The following is a 27,823-nucleotide window of genomic DNA, read 5'->3' on the forward strand; positions in this document are numbered from 1 at the left end:
CAGGAGAACTTTTGTTAAGTTTGAAAGGTAGGAGACAAGGTACTGGCAGAAGTACAGCTGTGAGGATGGGCCGTGAACTGTGCTTGAGTAGCTCAGACAGTAGAGCACTTGCACGCAAAAAGCAAAGGTCCCAAGTTCGAGTCTTGGCCCAGCACACACTTTTAATGAGCCAGGAAATTTCAATAAATAGCATAAGTTTAGAACTTATGTAATGTTAACTCTGTTTAGTCTGGTACTTTATATTATTAAAACAGAAAATTTTCTCAAGGAGAACTTTATGAAAAATCGGCTCATCTTATACTCGGGTAAATACGGTACACTGAATCTGCATCACACTGTCACATCACACCAGTGTGGAAAACCCATCAGGTAGGCCGATCTTTTGAAATTTTTTGTAAATCCATTTACACAAATGCCTCATACCTCTTATTTTTCCCCATGAAGAAGCAGGGAAATACTTAAAAAAAATAGTGTGTGGTGAGGCCTTTGGAGGATTTAAACAGAAGCTGGAAAAAAAAAAGGAATGCTGCAGGATGCAACAACCCAAATTTGACTAGTGGCCTGGCATAAAGGCTTGTATCAACTAGATCAGGCCTGTTCAGGAGATGTTATATATTGATGAGGGTTTTTGATGGGCTTTACACTGTAACCAATGTCTGTCACAACACCAAGATAATCACGCTGACCCAACACTACTAAAAGTATTATCTGACAGCTGTTTACGTAAACTAATAACACAAAATGCATCAATTGGTTTATGTGGCAAAGTTATTGGGGAGATTCTACCAAAGGATTATATAGTCTTAGCACATAACACTACAAATGTATTCCAAACCAAGCAGGTATGTATTGTCTTGTGTTTATACAATGAAAGCTGTGCTAAATCCATTCACAGATTTTGTGGATCAGAAAACAGAAAGATGTCCCAATAATTGCCAAAGCAGCTCAACAATATTTTGGTTATCTGTAACTTTCTGCCAGACACTTGTATAATCTTCTTTGATAATGGCTATTCTACAACGGCAGATAAAGAAAGCTGTGCAAGTGACTTTACAAACAGAGGTACACTTGAGCACTATTTATCCTTGCTCAAGCTATTTCTTCTGACCAACTCGCATCAAAAATTAGAATCTAACTGCCATGGAATATGATACTATAAACTTTTTCATGGAATATTTGTTCATTAGAATTCTGCTTCCAATGTTTTCTGAATACTACAACCAGATGGTATGAAATACACTACATGTTGTCCAAGCACTGAGGGGAGACGCTGTACCATGAAAAAACATAATATCACTAGTATTCAGCCAAAGACAAATTTGTTCATCACTATCTAAATGGGAATATCAAAAAACCAGCGCCAGAATGAGATTTTCACGCTGCAGTGTAGTGTGTGCTGATATGAAACTTCCTGGCAGATTGAAGCTGTATGCAGGACCGAGACTCGAACTCGGGACCTTTGCCTTTCGCAGGCAAGTGGTCTACCATATGAGCTACCCAAGCACAACTCACACCCCCTTCCCCACAGCTTTACTTCTGCCAGTATCTTCCAAACTTCACAGAAGCTCTCCTGCAAACCTTGCAGAACTAGCAAAGGTCCCAACTTCGAGCCTCAGTCCAGCACACAGCTTTAATCTACCAGGAAGTTTCAATGAACCAGTGCTTAGCACCCAGAAACAAAATGGCACTGATTTGGTCACAGAGATGGCAGATTAGTGAAACAATTAATGTACTTACAAAATAAGAGAAGACTAAGATTAATAATTTATTTCAAAAAGCAAAAGATATTGTGATAAAGGTAAAACTGTCCTCAACCTAAAGGTTGGTTTAACTCTACACTGCTTTACTAGGCATGGTGCTATTGGAGATTTTATCCCCTTGCCTCCTCCAAATTTTGAACTCTATCACCCTGTCACTTACGTGGGACATACAGCAATGTGAACTCCAAATCACAATGCAGCTTGACTCTTTCACATTAACAAATCACAAAAAATCCACAGAACAATTGGGGATTGAACTCAAGACATCTGAATTTGTAGTCTTAACATTTACCCACTGAGACCATATATGAACACTGCTCCATTGCTTGTACACAAGAAAGACATGACAGCATGCTGTTATTAAACTACAATAATAGTCACTGGGCGTTTTCACTAATTATAACACATTCTTTCTTACAACTTCATCACTAAAAGTGTATTATTGGCAAATAAACAATACCGTGCAACTGCCAAATTGTCAGTTTCATGAAAAGGGTAGATTGCTACTCACCATATAGAGGAGGTGCTGAGATGCAGACAGGCACGATGAAAAGACTACTAAACATTTAAGTTTTTGGTCAAAAGGCCTTCTTCAGAAATAGAAAGCACACACACATTCACACAAGCACAACTTACACACAAATGGCTGCTGTCTCTGGCTCTATTTACAAAGAAGGCCTTTTGGCCAAAAGTTTAAATGTTTAAGAGTATTTTCATTGTCCTGACTGCATCTCAGCACATCCTCCATGAGATGAGTGGCAATATATCCTTTTCATAATATTCTTGTTATTTCATCCTGGTTTTAGCATTGTCTGAAATTGTCAAGTTTGATTTTTCAGTCAGTTGATATCCTTGACACCCAGTAAATGTGCTCTTACCACCAGAATGCCAGATTTTTAATTATTTTCAAAGAAAATGAACTACAGCATCACTTATGTGACACAGAAAAAACAAAAAATTGATCGAAACACCACGTAATTGCAAAAGAAACACCGCGTAACTAGTGTTTTGAATATGTTAAATGATACCACGTATATACGGAAGGGAGGAGTTTATGGGCACTCAACAGCATGGTTATCAGTGACCCCATATATGTAAAAGTGCATGCAGACATGGCACATTATTACTGTTTATCATACATCTCTTATACTTTGAAAGCGATTCCTTGGTTGCAGCTTCAGTTCATGAAAATGGACAGCATTTTATACGGCAATCTTTTTACTGATTTCTTGGCTGAAATTAGAGTATGAAAGTAGAGATTTCTTCCTGAGAGGGAGTGACAGCAATGAGAAAACTGTATTATTATTCACCTCACATTGACAGCAATCCACTAAAACTATGAAACTTAGTAGTGCCACAGCTGCTTTATTGTGATAAATAAGAATGCCACACTTCATTCAGTCATTTCTACCGAAGATTTTTACAATTATTGTAGGTTCCCATGTAAATGCAAAATAAACAGGTGAGAACAGTATTAACAGTGAAGTTAGATGAAAAGACGAAAATCAGTTTTGTATATGGGCTTCTCAGTCACTCTTCCCGGACCACACAAAGATGCAGGCAATTTTTCTTGTGGTTATTATTATTATTATTATTATTATTATTGATATCATTGTTATCGTAAAGATATGAATTTGAGCTTCACCTTTTTTTTATCCTCCTAAGTTGATTTATAAATATTTTTTATTTAGAAACTTCGCTCGCTGTATCCAAGAATGCTCAAAATCATACTGCAGTCACAGTTACCATGGTAGACAGCAGTATTACTTCATACTCATTGCTACATGATGATGCTGACTGCTTACCAAAAAATACAGATAAGTTATCAGAAATTGGGGGAAGCAAAGATTCTGAAAGTAAAGGCCAAGTATTTTACGATGACTTAAGCAGTGACAGGAAAAGGAAGTCTAAAGCATGCCCCAAGGATATTGGATGAAAAACATCAATAAAATTATGAGAATGTGTGGATAAGCATGTATTGGATATAAAAAATCAAAGTGCAAAACTACTCATAAACTCCACAAGACGTGTGAAAATAAAGTCCAACGTGTAATTTGAAGATGTGTCAGAAAACCATTCAACAAAAATGTCACCAGTTTTTTGCTGGTGATAGGCAAGAAGCATTTAACATATTCTGGGAAATGATGGCATGGTATCACAGAAAGGTTTTCATAATCAGTCTCATGGACATAATTACAACCAAATGTCTAGGAAAGTTCACTGGCGAATCCAGGAGAAAAGGCAATTTGATTTATCATTTGAGAACTGAGGTGGGAAAACAAAATATGCAAAAATATGTTTTCAGTACTCTTGGTATTAAGGAATAGGCTGGATAGGGTGAGCCCCAATTCAGAATAATCATTCTCAAATAAAGCAAATGAAAAAGAAAAGACGAGAAAAACCCTCATAAAAGAATTCCTTGGATGTCCTCCTGAAATTGCCATGACATTACTGCAGGAAACCTGCCTACAAGCCGTACTTTGAGCCTATTCTACAATGCAAACAATATGGAAAAGGTTCCGCCATAAGTTGATTTTTGAGAGGGTAACCTTAGCATACTTTCCACCAAGAATGACCAGAGCAACTTATGTTGTAGTTACAGGTTCGGAAACTTGAGTGAAGGCACGTGGAAGCAGCACATAGAATGGAAAGAGCAGGCACGGTTGCAAAACTATCTAGATGAGAAAGATTCCCAGAGGAAGATCTGTTCAGTGTACTCCACGGACTTACAAACTGTGAAAAGAGCTAGGTTTTTACAGGCAAGTGCAGTTTATTATAAAATAAAATTGACTATAAATACCTTTACAACATGTAATTTAGAAAGTCATAGAGCAGTGTGTTAATGGTTTGATGAAACGCAATGTGAACTGGTTGCATCAAGTTTTGCCTCGTACATCATGGACAACCTGTCCGAAATGATTAAGGAAAATCTTTTGTGTATCAGAAGAGAATATAATATTATCAAATGCTCTTTTAAGATTAGCAGTTGATACAAGAGTACTGAATATGCAAAAATTTTTGGAGGAAGGTCACACTCGGATGGAGTGTGACTCAGTTCACAGTTCCATAGAGTGCAAGCTTAAAGGAAGTTATGTTACATTTACTAGCCAATAAGCCTTGATATCTAAAGAGGAAAGAAAAAAGCCATTACATTACAAAGTCCATCAACTATATTATGTCTTTTTCACCATCTATGTAGAGAAAAGTTTGTGGCTGTACAAATCGATTACGCCTGCAAGAGATGTAAAAAAATGAATCTACAGTTATGGACGTGACAACAATACATTAGTATCATCCAAATGATATTATTTACTACACGCGCACTTTCAATAAAGTGTTGCAAGAAAAATTGAGGTTTCTGAGAAACATTTTTCAGTTTTTTTTTCCTGAAACTATACAAAGAAAGACTGAGAAATCAACAAAGCTAAATGGGATCACTTAAACAACTTTTTTTCCCCTAAGGATTATCGTTGCTATTAGGTCAACATCACCAGCGAATGATCATCATCTTGAAGATTATTGTTTCAGGAGTGTCAGTCCAGTACAGATCTTTGTTGCTGCTTGAATGGTGGTTGCCACTTTTTTTCTTACAGGAATGTGCGGACCGTATCAGAACTGTATGAATTGTTTGTGTGTATTTGAAGCTGTTTTCATGAATAATAAATAAATAAATAATAATTAATATTTCAAAAACAGTGTAGTTACTAGCTTTTTCAGCACTTGTTGTTGATGTTGTTGTTGTGGTGGTGGTCTTCATTCCAGAGACTGGTTTGATGCAGCTCTCCATGCTACTCTATCCTGTGCAAGCTGCTTCATCTCCCAGTACCTACTGCAACCTACGTCCTTCTGAATCTGTATAGTGCATTCATCTCTTGGTTTCCCTCTACGATTTTTACCCTCCATGCTGCCCTCCAATATTAAATTATTGAACCCTTGATAACTCAGAATATGTCCTACCAACCGATCCATTCTTCTAGTCAAGTTGTGCCACAAATTTCTCTTTTCTCCAATTCTATTCAATACCTCATCATTAGCTATGTGATCTACCCATCTAATCTTCAGCATTCTTCTGTAGTACCGCATTTCGAAAGCTTCTATTCTCTTCTTGTCTAAACTATTTATCGTCCACATTTCACTTCCATACATGGCTACACTCCATACAAATACTTTCAGAAATGACTTCCTGACACTTAAATCTACACTCAATGTTAACAAATTTCTCTTCTTCAGGAATGCTTTCCTTGCCAGTCTACATTTTATATCCTCCCTACTTCAACCATCATCAGTTATTTTGCTCCCCATTAAATTATCCTCGTTTTGCTTTTGTTGACGTTCATCTTATATCCTCCTTTCAAGACACTGTCCATTTCATTCAGCTGCTCTTCCAGGTCCTTTGCTGTGACAGAATTACAATGTCATCAGCGATCCTCAAAGTTTTTATTTCTTCTCCACGAATTTTAATTCCTACTCTGAATTTTTCTTTTCTTTCCTTTACTGCTTGCTCAATATACAGATTTAATAACATCAGGGATAGGCTACAACCCTGTCTCACTCCCTTCCCAACCACTGCTTCCCTTTCATGCCCCTCAACTCATATAACTGCCATCTGGTTTCTGTACAAATTGTAAATAGCTTTTCACTCCCTGTATTTTACCCCTGCCACCTTCAGAATTTGAAAGAGATTATTCCAGTCAACATTGTCAAAAGCTTTCTCTAAGTCTACAAATGCTAGAAACGTAGGTTTGCCTTTCCTTAATCTATTTTCTAAGATAAGTTGTAGGGTCAGTATTGCCTCACGTGTTCCAACATTTCTATGGAATCCAAACTGATCTTCCCAGAGGTCGGCTTCTACCAGTTTTTCCATTCATCTGTAAAGAATTCATGTTAGTATCTTGCAGCCATGGCTTATTAACTGATAGTTCGGTAATTTTCACATCTGTCAACACCTGCTTTCTTTGGGATTGGAATTATTATATTCTTCTTGAAGTCTGAGGGTATTTCTCCTGTCTCATACATCTTGCTCACCAGATGGTAGAGTTTTGTCAGGGCTGGCTCCCCCAAGGCTGTCAGTAGTTCTAATGGAATGTTGTCTACTCTCGGGGCCTTGTTTCGACTTAGGTCTTTCTGTGCTCTGTCAAACTCTTCACACAGTATCATATCTCCCATTTCATCTACATATACATCCTCTTCCATTTCCATAATATTGTCCTCAAGAGCATTATCCTTGTATAGACCCTCTATATACTCCTTCCACCTTACTGCTTTCCCTCCTTTGCTTAGAACTGGGTTTCCATCTGATCTCTTGATATTCGTGCAAGTGGTTCTTTTTTCTCCAAAGTTCTCTTTAATTTTCCTGTAGGCAGTATCTATCTTACCCCTAGTGATATACGCGTCTACATCCTTACATTTGTCCTCCAGCCATCCCTGCTTAGCCATTTTGCACTTCCATTTTTGAGACGTTTGTATTCCTTTTTGCTTGCTTCATTTACTGCATTTTTGTATTTTCTCCTTTCATCAATTAATTTCAATATCTCTTATGTTACCCAAGGATTCCTATTAGCCCTCGTCTTTTTACCTCCCTGATCCTCTGCTACCTTCTCTGTTTTGTCTCTCAAAGCTACTCATTCTTCTTCTACTGTATTTCTTTCCCCCATTCTTGTCAATTGTTCCCTAATGCTCTCCCTGAAACACTCTACAACTTCTGGTTCTGTCAGTTTAACCAGGTCCCATCTCCTTAAATTCCCACTTTTTTGCAATTTCTTCAGTTTTAATATACAGTTCATAATCAATAGATTGTGGTCAGAGTCCACATCTGCCCTTGGAAATGTCTCACAATTTAAAATCTGGTTCCTAAATCTCTGTCTTACCATTACATAATCTATCTGAAACCTATCAGTATCTCCAGGCTTCTCCCATGTAAACAACTTTCTTTTCTAATTCTAGAATCAAGTGTCAGCTATGATTAAGTTATGCTCTGTGCAAAATTCTACCAGGCGGCTTCCTCTTTCATTCCTTACCCCCATTTCATATTCACCTGCTACATTTCCTTCTCTTCCTTTTCCTACTATCGAATTCCAGTCACCCATGACTATTAAATTTTTTCCCCCTTCACTATCTGAATAATTTTTTTTCATCTCATCACACATTTCATCAATCTCTTCATCATCTGCGGAGCTAGTTTCAGTACTTATAACAACATAAAAGCAGTTAATCATACAGGAGACACTGAAAAACAGATACTATGTAAGTATTGTATCCTATCATAAATACTAACACAATTCTGCATATTTGCCATAATTAAGCTTTCTAAAGAGTTTTTTTTTCTTTTTTTAATTTAGCATCCCAATGAAATGTATCAGGTATTCTAGAAAGTTTCTTACATCGCCTACAAAATTCTTGTTTTGCTGCTTAAGCGGTCCGCCAACGATGTCTCAACGACCTCAAAACTTCAGCCTTTATATGGTGAAGAAAGTCATCAGGTATCTCTTTTTGCATACCGTGGTTCAGCAACTTGATGTGGCATGGACTCAATGAGTCATTAGAAGCCTCCTGCAAAAATATTGAGCTACGCTGCCTCAACAGCCACTCATAATTGAGAAAGTATTGCCAGTGCAGCATTTTGTGCATGAACTGACGTCTCCATTATGTCCCATAAATATTTTATGGGATTCATGTCTGGCGATTTTGGTGGCCAAATCATTCTTTCAAACTATCCAGAAAGCTTCAAATGAATCACAAACAATTGTGGCCCAGTGACATGATGCACTGTCATCTATCTGAAAATGGTCTCCCCGTAGCTGAACATAATGATTTCTAGTCAATAACTGGTTCAGTTGGACCAAAGGATCCAGTCCGTTCCATGTAAACACAGCCCACACAATTATGGAGCCACAAACAGTTTGCACAGTGTCTTGTTGACTACGTGGGTCCATGACGTTGTTGGGTCTATGACACATTTGAACCCTACCATCAGGTCTTACCAACTGAAATCGGGACTCATCTGACCAGGCCACAGTTTTCCAGTCATGTAGGGTCCAACTGATATGGTCACAAGCCTAGGAGAGGTGCTGCAGGTGATGACGTGCTGTTGATAAAGGCACTCACATCGATTGTCTGCTACCATTGCCCATTAACATCAAATTTTGTCACATCGTCCTAATGGATACATTTGTCATATGTCCCACATTGATTTTTGCAGTTATTTCAGACATTGTTACTTGTCTATACAAACACAGCTGCTCTCGGTCATTAACTCTCGGTCATTAAGTGAAAGCCATTGGTCACTGCGTTCTCCATGGTAAAGGGTTAGTGCCCGAAATTTGGTATTTTTGGCGCACACTTGATACTGTGGGTCTTGAAATACTGGATTCCCTAATGTTTTCTAAAATAGAATGTCCTATGCATCTAGCTCCAATTACCATTCTGCATTCAAAGTATGTTAATTCCCATCATGTAGCCATGATTGGGACTTTTATCTTTTTACGTGAATCACCTGAGTACAAATAACAGCTCCGCCAATGCACTGCCCTTTATACACTGTGTACACGATGTGTGTGTGTGTGTGTGTGTGTGTGTGTGTGTGTGTGTGTGTGTGTGTGTGCGTGTGTGCGTGCGCGAGCGCGTGTGCGCATGTGTGTGCAGGGGGCACGCGATCAGTTTTTTAGATTTGGCGATGATGGTTATGTGGAACAGAAATTAACTCAGAATTAGGAACCGCACAGTGCCTGCTGTTTCAAACTGATCAGAAAGGAATTTCTTTAATTATGAAACACACAATTTTCATGTTCACAACAGAGTAACTATTTATTAAATAAGCAGAATACATGATGATTATATTTTTACAAAACTTTACAAGAACAGTTGTTACATACAGACAGACTGCCTGAAAACATTCAAAAACAATGCAATCAAATATTTAAACTACTACTTGTTTTTGCTGCTCATGACAATTATTTTCGTTTTCCATTTCAGGAACACAAGATTCCAGCTTACGTTTCTTTGCAACAGGTTCAGTTAAATTCTTGGCAGCTATCTGTTCTGTCTCTGTGAATGAGTCTGCTGCAGCAGAGTTCATGCACACTTCATCTACTTCCTTTTGTACATGGTGACAGTCTGTTTCGGGCATCAATTCTTGTCCATTGGGTGAGACACTAGTTTGCTTTTTTATTATTTGCTCATTGCCAGCTCCCTCGTTCTTGTCCTGTAATCTTATTTCTTCCTCTGGAACCTCTACATGTGATTCAGTCTTACACTGCCTCTCAAATTGAATGCCTTTGTCGTGGTTTGCAGTGTCAGTTTCATCCACTAACTCTATCTTCTTATTGTTACTGTATGCTACAAATCTATCTTCTACTTCAACATTGATGCAGCAGTCACCTTGAACTTCTGAAGCAGAATTTTCAACAACATCATAGTGATCTTCAGTGGGGACCTTTGTTTCTTCTGGAAGTGTAGTAGTTTCTTTTACTTTTACTATCTCCATAACTGAAGTTTCTTCAGTACTAACATCATGCTCTTTCTGAATTTCACTACTAATATTCGTTTCATCTGGAAGTGTAGTAGTTTCATTTACTTGTGCTACCTCTATAAATGAAACTTCTTCATTTTCATTATCATACTCTTTCGCATTTTCACTACCATTATTTTTATCTTTCAGAGTTCCTTCATCTAAGACATTTGCCACTTCCTTTTTATGAGTGTGTTCTACTACTTCCTTTTCAGTGTTAGGGATAGTCAAAACATCAACTTCACTTTCATCTGCTTCACAGAGATTGCTAAACAAAACTTTCTGCTGCGAAACACCATTTGCAATATTACTGTTATCTGTGCTGTCCATGAGATTTTCACCACTTCGTTTCTCTTCATTCATGCCATTTATCAATTTTGGAGGAGTACCAACTGGTTGCATTTCATCATTAACTATGTTATTTTCATTGCAGTTTTCATTTTTTATACATATCTGGCTGTGTTCATCAGCTTCAGTTTTTGCAATATGTGGGTTTTCCAATGAATTAACTTCTTTTAATTCTTCTTTATCTACCTCATTAATTTCAGAAGAGACAGAGTATGTGACAATGTCAGTTTCAATGTCACTGTCATTACTATCACTGCTCTGATCATATAAGTAACTGATGCTGTAATTATTTGATGATATAGGTGTCTTATGCATAATTGATTTCTCTGCAGTCTTATTAGAAATATTGAAGTTCACCCGCTTTTTAACAGTGGACTCCTTTGCATGCACTAAGAAAGCATTCTCCATTTCATCATCGTCATCATCGCCATCATCATCATAATCATCTTCATCATCATCGTCATCATCATCGTCACCACCACCACCACCACCACCACCACTACCACCAGTTTCATCTCCAGGCTGATTTTTCTCTGCATTATTTTCATCACTGTCTTTTTCTTCTTCTTCTTCTTCATTCTCGTCCTCATCTTTGCCTCCTGGTCTTGTAACTTCATGTTTTTCAGGTAAGAAATTACTTTTAACTGTCTCATATTTTTCTTTGGTTTCATTCTTGGCAACAGCAAGTAAACTTGAAATACATGAATCCTCTGTAGTTTCAATATATCTGTCCTGTAGTTCATCCTCTGAGTCATGTAATTTTAGATGTAGTGGAATGTTACAGTTATTCTGAGTTTCTAATTCACTGTCATTTTGGTCACAATATTTTTTATGTGTTACAATGCTTTGGAGTTGCTGGACAGTCGTATTGTCGTGTGTCACTAGATCCATTGGAACATCACTGCTTCCATCATTATCTTGGCAGCTAGTAACATGATGTGAATGTGGAACATCACTATTGTATAAAGCACAAATATTTTTATCATGCACTGTCTTTGTCTTTATAATTCTCTCATCAGTATTATTACGAACAGTACTTGTATCTCTTTCATGAAGATGATTCTCTGAAGCATTATGTATATGCTTAGGACTGCTAGAAACTTGCAGCAGCTCACTATCTTGCTCTGGGCTATGTTTGGATCCGTCAGTCTCCATGCTTTCACTAAAAATTATTCTATTCTTGTGACTGTTTTCTAATTGGATCACTGCCTGCATATCATCAACAGAGAGTGTAAAATGAAGTGGTCTGCTGAGAGGATGAACTAGTTTGACAAAGTTGTTCAGCGACTGGCTACAGAAACTTGCAACCTGCAACAGTTTAATTTGAAAGTTATTCTAAAAGCTTAAGGATGAACTGCATTTACAAAAATGAAAAATCATTAGGACACTAATAAATTATGATAAATGTAAATAACTAAGAGTTTATGGAAAAGTACAAGCCAAAAGTGAAGCTAACACAACAGTATCTATTTGCTAATTTTAGCACGAACTTGAATGAAATTTAAGAGGCCATCCAAAAATATGAAAGATAAAAGAAAGGAAGGAAGGTTAGTGTTTAATGTCCCATCAACAACAAAGTAACTAAAGACAGAGCACAAACTCAGATTGTTTCAAGGATGGGGAAGGAAATGCCCTTTCAAAGGAACCATCCTTACATTTGCCGGCGGTAATTTAGGGAAATCACAGAAAACTGGGAAAAAAAAAGGTTGCCGCACACAGATTTGAACCGTCATCCTCCCAAATGTGAGTCTGGTGTTTGACAGATAGAGAGACCAATAAATGGGATATATGACACAAATAATAACATGATGTCTTGGATATCTTACTGAGAAGAGGGGGAAGTCATGCCTGTGCTGATACTGTGTTGCACGTTAGTATAGGACACAGCTTTCATATTTCCAAAGACACAAACTTGAATAGACTGATGGAATGCGTTACACAAGAGGGATGAAAGAAGCTTGGAAACTGATGGAAATTCTTCACTTGAATCACATAACACATGTTCACACCTAACTCTATCAATAATGTTAATGCAATCCATGCTGTATTTCAGAATTACGTGCAGCAGAAACAGTAAATAAGGTGGTGGTTGATGGTGGTGTCGGTGTTGGTGGTGGTGGTAGCAATACACACATGTAAGTTACGTGACTAAAATTATAGAAGATTTCTAGAAGCAGTGCACTTGTGTATGTTTCTTAGGCAGCTGGAGGATAGATAAGAAATCAAAAAATTAAGCATTTTTTTAATATTTTAGGTATTTAAAGCTTCAACCCCTGCCCTTTATGACTGTCCTGAATCAGAACATAATTTCATGTTTTTGTTTTCTAATAGAAATGTATTATAGAAAATAATCATGTCTGCTAAACAAAAAAAAATAGATACTCTCAAAGACTCGCTACAGTGTATTAATTTCAATACAAAAACAGCCATACCTTTACACAAGGATCTGAAAGACCAACACGCATAAGCTGAAAGGCGAACTGTAGTGGTGGTGGCCATGAACAATGTGGCCAAAAAACAAGTGTGTGAAGTAACTGATAAAGTTCCAAACGACATTTCCAGTCACTATACGGAGCAAAAATCTCACCACGTCCAATTTTGAGCAGAATTTTCAGCAGTTCCTCTTGAATCATCTGTAACAGCAATTGGAGTTACAATTATGTATAATTTTTTCAAGCATTGTTCAGTTATATCCAAACATACATACACACACATTTTCTTTCTGATGGGGTTTGGGGTTACTGTAATTCAAAGCCATCAAATATATTTGTAAATATACACACAAAATTTCATTTGAAAATGAAGGCAATTTCTCAGATCAGAAATAATTGTGAGAGCACTCTAACACATAACAAGTGCAATAATATCACTAATGCCAACAATGTTTTGTGGCAAGCTCAGCAAACAAGGGGTCAAATGCACCACTTCGACTGTGAATCATAGAGCAGTTAGGCTGCAAAGACAGTTTTGTATTTACGGAGTCAATTTGTGGCACACTGTATTAGCAAAAATTGTGTATTTTGAACTGCTTGTATGGTGGAGAGTTAGTTTCTATTAATAAACAGTGTTCAAATTACATTCAACTGTAAGTTAAGTAATTTAACAATCTCTGCACCGAGCCTGTAAAATTTACGGGCCACTGGACTTCCAAAAATCACCAACCCCATACAATTTACGGGCTACAGTGTTTTCATCGAGTATATCTCTTTGATGCTATTCTGATGGCTATGGATGGTGGTATGGGCTTCTTGGGATCTTAGTTCAGGCTTGTGTTCACAGATGGCATGATAAGTATCTTTCTCTCAGCAATGTTTGAGAAGTAATATATCTCCACACCAATGCTGGTGCACAGCAATTTATTTGCACCAACGCCGGCACACGGCAAATTGTAGGTTGTGAACTTTGTTCGAAATGGCACGGAGAGTACCATCTGATCGGGAAATAAGTGGCGTACTCATGGCGGTAGAGGTTTTAGATGATACAGAGAGTGCAGAAGAGGATGAGGAAGAGAATGGCATTCTTGAAGGTACATGAATTATTAGTTGTACATTACGTGGTGTTGTTACTATTTTCGCAAAAAACTTACGCCGTGTTATGCATTTTGTTAGGCTTTGCTGCAACCACACTGTCACAGGTTATATTATTCTTTTCAGTTGACGATCTGAATGAAAGTAGCTCGTCAGAAGGGGCTGGAAGCAATGATGAATTTCAGTATGCACTGCTTGATGTTTTTGTTGCTGAAGCTGACATCTGGAGTGCAGTTGATTTTTTACCGTCTTTGCCTATCAACACAACACTGAGAAAAATATTTGCAGACATCAGTTCTTCAAGTTTGGTATTCGACTGTGCTAAAGTGTTTCTAACGGATAAAGATATCAGAGACTTGAAAGTACAAACAAATCTATATACATCACAAACAATTATAAAGAAACACAGTAAAAATAAACTGAAACTTCGTTCAATATTGAGTTCATGGAAGCCAGTTACGTTGACTGTAATGGGATGTTTCTTGGTTATCGTTTGCCATATGTGCATTTTCAGATGGCCAAGAATGGCAGATCACTGGTGCTCTAATCCAGTTGTCAGATGCAATTTCTGTCCACATATAATGAGCCATTTGCGGTATAATCAGATACGTTCTTGCTTACATCTCACTGATAATCGTAAGCAAAAAAAACCAGGAGAAGAAAGATTTCATCCTCTCTCCAAAATCCTTCCTTACTACAACAGGCTGAGGGAACATTGTATTTAAGTATATCATCCATCAGAAAAACTTACACTGGATGAAGGTATATGCCCATTTCAAGATCGCATAAGTTTTCGAGGGTACATACAGAACAAACCTCACAGATACGGCTTGAAGCTGTACACTGTTGCAGAGGCATTCAGTGGTTATGTCCTCAATTCTGAAGTGCATGCTGCAAAGCAGGCGCTCGACAACGCATCATCAGCAGTCGTCTTGAGGCTCCTGTCTGAAGGCAATCTGTTGCATACGGGTACTTATACAGATTTTATTCAAGTCCAGATCTGTTTCAGCAGTTGGCTCAAGCAGGAACTGGTGCTGTAGGCACTGTGAGCAAGTCAAGGAGATCAATGCCCCAAGATTTAGTAGCAACTAAACAATAGAAGGGAGAAAGTATATACAGATGTACAGGTAATGTGTTGGCAATGAAATGGAAGGACAAAACTGATGTGTATTCATTATCAGCTAGACATATGGTATCATCTGGTACACACATAAAAAGGAAAGGTACATTTGAACTGAAGCCACTTCAAGTTCTACATTACAATTGCAACAAGGCTGGGGTCAACCTTGCAAACCAATGCTTACAGTACATTGTATTTTGACACAAGACAATAAAATGGTGGAGGAAATTGTATTTTCACCTGCTCCTTATGGGAGTGTCAAATTCATTCTTGTTGTACAATTCGGTGCACCAGAAGAAAATTACAATCATTGACTTTTTTATAACACTTGCAGCTCAGTTCACTCAGGAGGAAGCACGATAAGTCGCTGGTACAAGGGTACAAAGTGGAAGTGTGGACAGATTATCACAAAGACATTTTCTGCAGCACATACCATCAACATCCAAGTAGTATGCTGCACTTGTGTGCCATGTATGCAGCTCCAGGAGCAAGAAAGGAACTGGAAAAGCTTCCCACAAAGAAACGTGGTACCAATATGAGCAGTGTGGTGTTGCATTGTGTATAGAACCTTGTTTCAAAATATTCTACACAAAGAAACATTATGATTCTGCATGAGATTTGAGTTGAGGAATATAAAAAGTGGATATACATAAAATATTTTCATTTTATAAAATTTTTGCTGTATTTTATCTTAATATATGACTTTTTTAAATTTACAAGATCATGGCAGTTAATTATGTGATTACCTTCACACCCTATTAAATACAACATAAACATCTCACCATAATTTAAAAGTAGAAGGAAGTAGAATTTAAATGGTGGGCTATTTGTCAAAATATATTAACAAATGCCACCACAGCAGGTCTCTAAATATTGCTAAAATTGTCTGGTTTCTTGAGCCTGGGTACACAGGATAGTGCTGGAACTGAGACTGTTAATACGGGACAAAACCTTATTCATATTCTCAGTAACTTTTATTTTTTCACCCTATCCATCAAACTTATTTTTTCCATCCACTACTGTCCCCTCACCGCAGAAACCTCCAGCCTTGCACATCTTTCTTTCTCAATGTTCACATTTCAGCACAACGCGTGAGGACACTGAATACTACACACAATATCAGAGCTTTCCTCAAATCCCTGTCTATATTGCTACAGAAAAATCTCTCTGCCTTACAAAATGCCTCTTGGTGTCCGGTTAGCTTGTCACCAATGCTATCCCAGTTTTAATTCTTGTGCTGCACTTCTAGTCACTTTCTGTTGTAATACTGTGGTATTTAAAACTCTGCATAAGTTCTAATGTTTCTCCACTCAGCATTATCTTTACCCTTTTGCTTCCTCCTAGTGTCATTACTTACTTTTTCTTTTATTACTTTTATTCCACAGTTCTATACTTTTTCTTCAATGACACCCACCAATTCCTGAAACTCAAACATCTGTTGCCAGAAGTACCATGTTGTCTGCAAACCAGAAACACCATACTACGCTCCTGGAAATTGAAATAAGAACACCGTGAATTCATTGTCCCAGGAAGGGGAAACTTTATTGTCACACTTCTGGGGTCAGATACATCACATGATCACACTGACAGAACCACAGGCACATAGACACAGGCAACAGAGCATGCACAATGTCAGCACTAGTACAGTGTATATCCACCTTTCGCAGCAATGCAGGCTGCTATTCTCCCGTGGAGATGATCGTAGAGATGCTGGATGTAGTCCTGTGGAACGGCTTGCCATGCCATTTCCACCTGGCGCCTCAGTTGGACCAGCGTTCGTGCTGGACGTGCAGACCGCGTGAGACGACGCTTCATCCAGACCCAAACATGCTCAATGGGGGACAGATCCGGAGATCTTGCTGGCCAGGGTAGTTGACTTACACCTTCTAGAGCACGTTGGGTGGCACGGGATACATGCGGACGTGCATTGTCCTGTTGGAACAGCAAGTTCCCTTGCCGGTCTAGGAATGGTAGAACGATGGGTTCGATGACGGTTTGGATGTACCGTGCACTATTCAGTGTCCCCTCGACGATCACCAGTGGTGTACGGCCAGTGTAGGAGATCGCTCCCCACACCATGATGCCGGGTGTTGGCCCTGTGTGCCTCGGCCGTATGCAGTCCTGATTGTGGCGCTCACCTGCACGGCGCCAAACACGCATACGACCATCATTGGCACCAAGGCAGAAGCGACTCTCATCGCTGAAGACGACACGTCTCCATTCGTCCCTCCATTCACGCCTGTCGCGACACCACTGGAGGCGGGCTGCACGATGTTGGGGCGTGAGCGGAAGACGGCCTAACAGTGTGCGGGACCATAGCCCAGCTTCATGGAGACGGTTGCGAATGGTCCTCGCCGATACCCCAGGAGCAACAGTGTCCCTAATTTGCTGGGAAGTGGCGGTGCGGTCCCCTACGGCACTGCGTAGGATCCTACGGTCTTGGCGTGCATCCGTGCGTCGCTGCGGTCCGGTCCCAGGTCGACGGGTACGTGCACCTTCCGCCGACCACTGGCGACGACATCGATATACTGTGGAGACCTCACGCCCCACGTGTTGAGCAATTCGGCGGTACGTCCACCCGGCCTCCCGCATGCCCACTATACGCCCTCGCTCAAAGTCCGTCAACTGCACATACGGTTCACGTCCACGCTGTCGCGGCATGCTACCAGTGTTAAAGACTGCAATGGAGCTCCGTATGCCACGGCAAACTGGCTGACACTGACGGCGGTGGTGCACAAATGCTGCGCAGCTAGCGCCATTCGACGGCCAACACCACGGTTCCTGGTGTGTCCGCTGTGCCGTGCATGTGATCATTGCTTGTACAGCCCTCTCGCAGTGTCCGGAGCAAGTATGGTGCGTCTGACACACCGGTGTCAATGTGTTCTTTTTTCCATTTCCAGGAGTGTATTTCCTCCAAATGTTACTTCCTCGTCTTCTAGGGGACAGTTTTCAATCATATTATCTAAGCACAGGTTGAAAGGAGTAGGACACAGATAAAAGCTTTATCTTACTCCTTAACTCAACTCATTCCAGTATATAAAACTCGCTCCTAAAATTTGCAGAAGGCTACTGCATCTTCTGCACTTTTATTTTTCCCTAAATCCAACTGCTCCTTTATCTTCTCTAGTCTTAACATAACTTTAAATTCAAAAAAATGATGCTAATTGTCCCCTGCTCACAGCACTTCCTGATTCCTTTTCTATGGAAATCATAACCATTGACAAAAAGTCCCCCAGCTATTTGCCACTGCAATTACAGAAATATCAATCATAACCCTTCTCGGTTCAAACACTAAAGTATTTTTCGTGGTATCACATATGTATCTTGGGCTGTTTTTCAGCATGACACAAACTGCTTAAGCAGTTTATGTCACAGCTCGAGAAATCTTGGACTCCGTCCTATTTTTTGATTTGGCCATGATCTAGTTACATCTGTTGGTACTAGCTCCACAACATGTCCTGCCACTGTCATTTATTCCCACAATTCCAATTACAGTCCATTTTAATACAATATCTTTTCTTTATTAAGCATTTACTTTCTAAATATTTTTCTTCGTTATTTTATCTGACTGTTGCCATCTTGTTTTCAAGCTGGTTACAATCTGGTAACCTTTTCTGCCTCTTATTATATCATATAAATTGGGATAAAAATGCTAATTTGCAATCCATTTGGCAAAACATCATGAAATATTATTTTTGTTTGTGCAGGACTCAGAGTCATTAAACATATTTTAAAGGACAACATCTCTGACAGTTAACTTTGTTTAAAAATCACCATGAATGTTCATGCAGTAGTACCACTGTCTGTTCAAAATTACTTTAGGATCAAAACTGCACAGAAGCAAGTGGAGGCATGGAGCAGAGTTGCCACATCCCACACAGAACACAAATATAATCTTGCATTTCATTTCATTCACCTTGTTCAAACTTGCAAACTATACTTTTACAAAGACAAAACTGGCATCAGTGTCTTCTGGAAGAGCTGCATTAGGTCTCGCTATTGTTTTATTTTTATTCATGGCAAAGTGATATTTCCAGCAGAGAATACAAATGTAGGACAGTAAATCTTTGATGAGGGCTGTTTGGTTGAATCTGGGAGTAGGGCTGTAGGAGAGGCCTTTGGATAGGACAGAGGTTCTCTGCTGGAAATATCACTTTGCCAGAAAGAAAAATAATCCTAATCCTACTCCTAATGATCCAGCTCCCCAAGACACTATCCAAATTGAATCCTGCCTGGAACAGTTCCATTCTCCGTCACAGCGGGACCCACCTCCTCTTCCTCAAAATCACCCTCTCCAAACCTTCCAGGAATTTCTCACATCTAGCCTTGCCTCTCAGTCTTTCTTGAAAAACCTTAATCCTACTCCCAACATCACAACAGCTGAAGCCCAGGCTATCCGTGATCTGAAGGCTGACCGATCCACCATCATTCTTCCGGCTGACAAAGGTTCCACGACCGTGGTACTTGATCGTCGGGAGTATGTGGCTGAGGGACTGCGTCAGCTTTCAGACAACACTAAATACAAAGTCTACCAAGGTAATCCCAATCCTGATGTCCAGGCGGAGCTTCAAGGAATCCTCAGAACCTTAGGCCCCCTACAAAACCTTTCACCTGAATCCATCAACCTCTTGACCCCACCGACACCCCGCACCCCTACCTTCTACGTACTTCCTAAAATTCACAAACCCCAACATCCCGGCTGCCCCATTGAGATGGTTACCAAGCCCCCACAGAACGTATCTCTGCTTACGTGGATCAACACCTTCAACCCATTACATGCAGTCTCCCATCATTTATCAAAGACGTCAACCACTTTCTCGAACGCCTGGAATCGTTACCCAATCCGTTACCCCCGGAAACCATCCTTGTAACCATTGATGCCACTTCCTTATACACAAATATCCCGCACGTCCAGGGCCTCGATGCGATGGAGCACTTCCTTTCACGCCGATCACCTGCCAACCTACCTAAAACCTCTTTCCTCATTACCTTAGCCAGCTTCATCCCAACACACAACTTCTTCACTTTTGAAGGCCAGACATACAAAAATTAAAGGGAACAGCCATGGGTACCAGGATGGCCTCCTCGTACGCCAACCTATTTATGGGTCACTTAGAGGAAGCCTTCTTGGTTACCCAGGCCTGCCAACCCAAAGTTTGGTACAGATTTATTGATGACATCTTCATGATCTGGACTCACAGTGAAGAAGCACTCCAGAATTTCCTCTCCAACCTCAACTCCTTTGGTTCCATCAGATTCACCTGGTCCTGCTCCAAATCCCATGCTACTTTCCTCGACGTTGATCTCCATCTGTCCAATGGCCAGCTCCACACATCCGTCAACATCAGACCCACCACCAAGTAACAGTACCTCCATTATGACAGCTGCCACCCATTCCATGTCAAACGGTCCCTTCCCTACAGCTTAGGTCTTCGTGGCAAACGGATCTGCTCCAGTCCTGAATCCCTGACCATTACACCAATAACCTGAAAACAGCTTTCGCATCCCGCAACTACCCTCCCGACCTGGTACAGAAGCAAATAACCAGATCCACTTTCTCATCCCCTCAAACCCAGAACCTCCCACAGAAGAACCCCAAAAGTGCCCCACTTGTGACAGGATACTTTGCGGGACTGTATCAGACTCTGAATGTGGCTCTCCAGCAGGGGTACGACTTCCTCAAATCCTGCCCTGAAATGAGATCCATCCTTCATAAAATCCTCCCCACTCCACCAAGAGTGTCTTTCCGCCATCCACCTAACTTTTGTAACCTCTTGGTTCATCCCTATGAAATCCCCAAACCACCTTCCCTACCCTCTGGCTCCTACCCTTGTAACCGCCCCCCGGTGTAAAACCTGTCCCATGCACCCTCCCACCACCACCTACTCCAGTCCTGTAACCCTGAAGGTGTAAACGATCAAAGGCAGAGCCACGTGTGAAAGCACCCACGTGATTTACCAACTGATATGCCTACACTGTGAAGCCTTCTATGTCGGAATGACCAGCAACAAACTGTCCATTCGCACGAATGGACACAGGCAGACAGTGTTTGTTGGTAATGAGGATCACCCTGTGGCTAAACATGCCTTGGAGCACGGCCAGCACATCTTGGCACAGTGTTACACCGTCCGGGTTATCTGGATACTTCCCACTGACACCAACCTATCAGAACTCCGGAGATGGGAACTTGTCCTTCAATATATTCTCTCTTCCCGTTACCCACCAGGCCTCAACATCTGCTAATTTCAAGTTGGTGTGTGTGTGTGTGTGTGTGTGTGTGTGTGTGTGTGTGTGTGTGTGAGCGTGCGCGCGAGTGTATACCTGTCCTTTTTTCCCCTAAGCTAAGTCTTTCCGCTCCCGGGATCTGAATGACTCCTTACCCTCTCCCTTAAAACCCACATCCTTTCGTCTTTCCCTCTCCTTCCCTCTTTCCTGATGAAGTAACCTTGGGTTGCGAAAGCTTGAAATTTGTGCGTGTGTTTGTGTGTTTTTTATTGTGTCTATCTACCAGTGCTTTCTCGTTTGGTAAGTCACAGCATCTTTGCTTTTTATATAAATAAATAAATAAGGTTATATGCTGTTGCCTTCCCTCAACTTTTGAACTGATTTACCCAGCCAGTTATAGGGGGTCTACAGTTCTCATGGGGCTTCTGAATCACGATGTAAGCTGGCATTTATCACATCAACAAACACTGCCAGTGATGAAACAAGCAAAATGTGACGAATAATAATCCTAGGATTGACTAACGATTGAACCTGAAACCTTTAGATTTGCAGCCTGGCCACTTAACCACTGAGTCACTGGGGTAAGAACAGTGATACATAATACATTACCTCAATAATGCAGAAATTATAACATAGTCAAATAGATTTCCTTTGTGTATTAGCAGTTAGTTCGTGAGCTGAACTCCATTAGCACTTAGTTGCTGATAATAGCCTTGTTACTGATGGACAAACTTTACACAAATGTAATTTTGCTATGCACACACCAAATATTTATTTGAATTTTTGGGAAGATGACGGAAAAATTCTACTGCCATTGACTTCATTGTTATTACATACAGTTTAAGTGACAATTATTGTAATTATTTAATGATGTGACCATTTTATAATAGGATGTTTTTAAAATAGCTTTATTCTGTCACACTTTACTGTAATTATTGCATATGACTGACAGCCTTCTTGCAGTCTTCAGTGGTCTCTCTGCTAATTGCTCCATTGACGAGTGCCTCGACTGCAGATATTTATTTTAATTTTAAAATTAATTTTAATTTTAAAACTAATTTGGGCCCAAACAAGTTCTATTGATATACATGGCAGTGAGAAGGTGGGAGCCTAAATGACTGTAGGCCTGTACGTTTTTTGCCAGGTTGTTGATTTTGTATGTGCGGAACTGTAGTTTGTCGAAGGAGATTAGAGCCATAAGATCCAACACTTTAAATTTACCACTTCGGTGCTGAAGCCCATCATCCCTTTTTGCTTTGCCTTGGTAGGCATTATGTCAGTAATATCAAAATGATTGGAAGCATTATCAAAATCAAGACAGTGCAGGCACATAATGCGCTAATCATCTCTCTTGACTGATTTTGCGAAATGGACAGCAATTCATGGCCAAGACAGTAGTATCTGTCATTTGACAAATATTTTTATGACATTGTTCAATTTCACACAACAAACAACGGCAATCTTTGCATATAAAAATTCAGGCTGCATATGTTTGTGTTCACAAAATGCTAAAAGTTGTTAGTTAATTCCTGTGAAACTTTTACACAGTGTTGCATGTGAATATTTGTTTTTATGTAACTATTTTTAAAAATATGAGGATTGAGACTTTAATAGTGGCAAATATTTATTTACAGCTCGTATAAAATAGATACGTGTTTCAAAGTTTTACTGACCGTCAAAGTAGTCACCAGCATTGTGTATAACCTGCTGCCAGTGTTATGGAAGTTGTAGGATATTCTTAGCAGTGCCAGTTGTGTTGACAGTTCGAGCAGCGCAGTCTACAGCCCGACAAATTTGTAGCAGTTCTGAAGTGAATGCTGTGAAGTATTTCCTTCAGTTTAGAAATAGAGTTGAACTCACGAGGGCTTAAGTCAGGGGAGTGCAGTAGGTGGTATAGCACCTAGCAGCCCCATCAGCCAAACAACTCAGTAACAGTTTGCACTGTAAGTGCTTGAGCACTGTCCTGCAAAATGATGATCAGATCCTGCAGAAAGTGTCATCACTTCTGTCTCTAAGCTGGTAGTAGGTTGTGCTCCAAAACTGAACAGCATAGAGACAGAAGTGATGATACTTTCTGCAGGACCTGACCATCATTTTGCAGGACAATGATCAAGCATGTACAGTGCAAGTTGTTCTGATTTGTTTGACTGATGGGGCTGCTAAGTGCTATACCAATTAATGCACCCTCCCCCCACCCCCACCCCACACACACACACCATGAACCATGGACCTTGCTGTTGGTGGGGAGACTTGTGTGCCTCAGCGATAGATAGCCGTATCGTAGGTGCAACCACAACGGAGGGGTATCTGTTGAGAGGCCAGACAAACGTGTGGTTCCTGAAGAGGAGCAGCAGCCTTTTCAGTAGTTGCAGGGGCAACAGTCTGGATGATTGATTGATCTGGCCTTGTAACACTAACCAAAACGGCCTTGCTGTGCTGGTACTGCGAATGGCTGAAAGCAAGGGGAAACTACAGCTGTAATTTTTCCCGAGGGCATGCAGCTTTACTGTATGGTTAAATGATGATGGCGTCCTCTTCAGCAAAAAATTACGGAGGTAAAATAGTACACCATTTGGATCTCCGGGCGGGGACTACTCAGGAGGACATTGTTATCAGGAGAAAGAAAACTGGTATTCTATGGATCGGAGCATGGAATATCAGATCCCTTAATCGGGCAGGTAGGTTAGAAAATTTTAAAAGGGAAATGGATAGGTTAAAGTTAGATATAGTGAGAATTAGTGACGTTCGGTGGCAGGAGGAACACGACTTCTGGTCAGGTGAATACCGGGTTACAAATACAAAATCAAATAGGGGTAATGGAGGAGTAGCTGAATAGGAAAACAGGAATGCGGTTAAGCTACTACAAACAGCATAGCGAATGCATTATTGTGGCAAAGATAGACATGAAGGCCACGCCTACCACAGTAGTACAAGTTTATATGCCAACTAGCTCGGCAGATGATGAAGAGATTGATGAAATGCATGATGAGATAAAAGAAATTATTCAGATAGTGAAGGGAGATGAAAATTTAATAGTCATGAGTGATTGGAAATCGATAGTAGTAAAAAGGAAGAGAAGGAAATGTAGTAGGTGAATATGAAATGGAGGTAAGGAATGAAAGAGGACCCCGCCTGGTAGAATTTTGCACAGAGCATAACTTAATCATGGCTAACACTTGGTTCAAGAATCATAAAAGAAAGTTGCACACATGGAAGAAGCCTGAAGATACTGGAAGGTCTCAGATAGATTATATGACAGTAAGACAGAGATTCAGGAACCAGGTTTTAAATTGTAAGACATTTCCAGGGGCAGATGTGGACTCTGATCACAATCTATTGATTATGAACTGTAGATTAAAACTGAAGAAACTGCAATAAGGTGGGAATTTGAGGAAATGGGACCTGGATAAACTGAAAGAGCCAGAGGTTGTAGAGAATTTCAGAGAGAGCACTGAGATCAAGTGGGTAAAACGACAAGAGCTACCGTATTTACTCGAATCTAAGCCGCACTTTTTTTCCGGTTTTTGTAATCCAAAAAACCGCCTGCGGCTTAGATTCGAGTGCAAAGTAAGCGGAAGTTCTGAAAAATGTTGGTAGGTGCCACCACACCTAACTTCTGCGGTCGAATATATGTAGCGCTACATAGGCATGCTTTGCAGGCACAAAGATAAATACTGGCACCAAAAACTCTGCGTCAGTAAAAAAAATTAAAAAAAAAAAAAAAAGGTGAAAGACGAGCTTTTTTCTCCGCCCCGAATTTCGACCACTTCATTTTCATACATTATCCAACGAAGTAAATACAAATTCCGTATTGTTCATCTTCGAATGTAGCAGCATTTCAATGTACTACGAAAATCTGACTGGCGAGATTGTTTGGGATCTTTGTCAATATGGCCAACTCTAGATTCTGAATTTTTTCCTACCTGTGAGAAAAGATGGTTGCTAATAGGAACTTTTATGAATTGTGAATCACACACATTATCATCTTCACCATAAGAATAATACGAATATAAACATTTTGCCATGATTTCTTTCGCGTTTGCTGCTATCTCATTTAAATCCTGACTGCCTAATAAACTACGAAACTAGAGTGAGACAACAGCAAACGCGGAAGAATATACATATCATGTCATGTTTATATTCGTATTATTCTTATGCCTAATAGTGATACAGTCAGAATTAAAGCACGGCAATTGACTAGATTTTTAAATCTAAGATGACTAATTTCTGTGCAGAATATAATGTACTAAAGAGGTGTCTGCAAAGATTTTCAAACGGAGAAAAATTTTCATTAAACTCTCGTTCAGAACATCTTCTATCATACGCAGCCTATTATTTGGTTCTTGTTGATCATTATCAAAGAAAGCAGTAGTGTAAGTAACAACAAATAGCAGTCTCTTGCCATTGTTTCGATAATGAGACGATTCCTCTCTCTCTCCCTCTCTCTCTCTCTTTAAATTGTAAGCGGCGGTAGCGCGCACAAAAGCAAGTCATGCCGCGAGTGGCGTCAGGCCGTAAACACTCATTATCAGAATGCGACAAACAGTGCAGGACACAGTACAATAATGAATTTTCAGCTTAGAGTGACGTAAACACCTATAACAAAGAGAACGGCACTTATCAGATCAAAGAAAAATGAGCAATCAATTCAAACCAGACGAAGCATGTGAAAAAAGAAGGGTACCCGAATAAATACGGACGGAGCGCCTGACGCATAGCAATGGCTAAGCTTAGCAATGGCTAAGCATAGCAATGGCTAAGCTTAACTGCTAAGTTTACGACTCGAACCAAACTACTGTAACTGTATCGTCATTTATTCGACCTAAATTGTATCTCACATATTACAATAAACCAACTGTGTTTCGATTTGGAGGTGTGGAATAAAACTTTTCCCTCCGCTTGAATTTCGAGTCTCAAGCTTCAGGTGCAGCTTAGGTTCGGGAAAATTTTTTTCCTTGATTTCGAGTCTCATTTTTCAGGTGCAGCGTAGATTCGAGTGCGGCTTAGATTCGAGTAAATACAGTAATAGAAATCCTTGGGTAACAGAAGAGATATTGAATTTAATTGATGAATGGAGAGATAGATTCTGCCTACAGTAAAATTAATGAGACCTTTGGAGAAAAAAGAACAACTTGCTTGAATATCAAGAGCTCAGATGGAAACCCAGTAATAAGCAAAGAATGGAAAGCACAAAGGTGGAAGGAGTATATAGAGGGTCCATACAAGGGCGATGTTCTTGCGGACAATATTATAGAAATGGAAGAGGATGAAGATGAAATGGTAGATACGATACTGCATGAAGAGTTTGACAGAACACTGAAAGACCTAAGTCAAAAAAAGGCCCTGGGAGTAGACAACATTCCATTAGAACTACTGACAGCCTTGGGAGAGCTACACCTAACAAAACTCTACCATCTAGTGAGCAAGATGTGTGTGACAGGCGAAATACCCTCAGACTTCAAGAAGAATATAATAATTCCAATCCCAAAGAAAGCAGGTGTTAACAGATGTGAAAATTACTGACCTATCAGTTTAATAAGCCACGGCTACAAAATACTAACATGTATTCTTTAAAGACGGATGGAAAACCTGTTAGAAGCCGACCCCGGGGAAGATCAGTTTGGATTCTGTAAAAATGTTGGAACACGTGAGGCAATACTGACCCTATGACTTATCTTAGAAAATAGATTAAGGAAAGGCAAACCTACGTTTATAGCATTTGTAGACTTAGAGAAAGCTGTTGACAATGTTGACTGGAATACTCTCTTTCAAATTCTGAAGGTGGCAGGGGTAAAATACAGGGAGCAAAAGGCTATTCTCAATTTCTACAGTGACCAGATAGCAGTTATAAGAGTCGAGGGGCATGAAAGGGAAGCAGTGGTTGGGAAGGGAGTGAGACAGGGCTGTAGCCTATCCCTGATGTTATTCACTCTTTATATTGAGCAAGCAGTAAAGGAAACAAAAGAAAAATTCAGAGTAGGAATTAAAATCAATGAAGAAGAAATAAAAACTTTGAGGTTCGCCGATGGCATTGTAATTCTGTCACAGACAGCAAAGGACCTGGAAGAGCAGCTGAACGGAATGGACAGTGTCTTGAAAGGGGGTATAAGATGAACATCAACAAAAGTAAAATGAGGATAATGGAATGTAGTCTAATTAAATCAGGTGCCGCGGGGGGATTAGATTAGGAAATGAGACACTTAAAGTAGTAAATGAGTTGTTATTTGTGGAGCAAAATAACTGATGACGGTCGAAGTAGAGAGGATATAAAATGTAGACTGGCAATGGCAAGGAAAAGCGTTTCTGAAGCAGAGAAATTTGTTAACATCGATTATAG

The 27,823-nt window shown here is 39.9% G+C and overlaps 1 protein-coding gene across 1 annotated transcript in view; it reads right to left on the reverse strand.

Annotated features, from left to right (window-relative positions):
• Window positions 1–9,551: 9,551 nt before the first annotated feature.
• LOC126161930 (uncharacterized) overlaps window positions 9,552–27,823 on the reverse strand; it is a 114,571-nt gene continuing 96,299 nt past the window's right edge. Inside the window, exons 12-13 of the mRNA XM_049918104.1 lie at window positions 13,047–13,247; window positions 9,552–11,922 (exon numbers count right to left, since the gene is read on the reverse strand). Coding sequence (XP_049774061.1) covers window positions 9,676–11,922; window positions 13,047–13,247 — 2,448 coding nt within the window. The 3' untranslated portion in view covers window positions 9,552–9,675. The remainder of the gene's footprint in view (window positions 11,923–13,046; window positions 13,248–27,823) is intronic.

This window comes from Schistocerca cancellata, chromosome 2 (assembly GCF_023864275.1).
Source record: "Schistocerca cancellata isolate TAMUIC-IGC-003103 chromosome 2, iqSchCanc2.1, whole genome shotgun sequence".
Classification (NCBI taxonomy): Eukaryota; Metazoa; Arthropoda; class Insecta; order Orthoptera; family Acrididae; genus Schistocerca; species Schistocerca cancellata.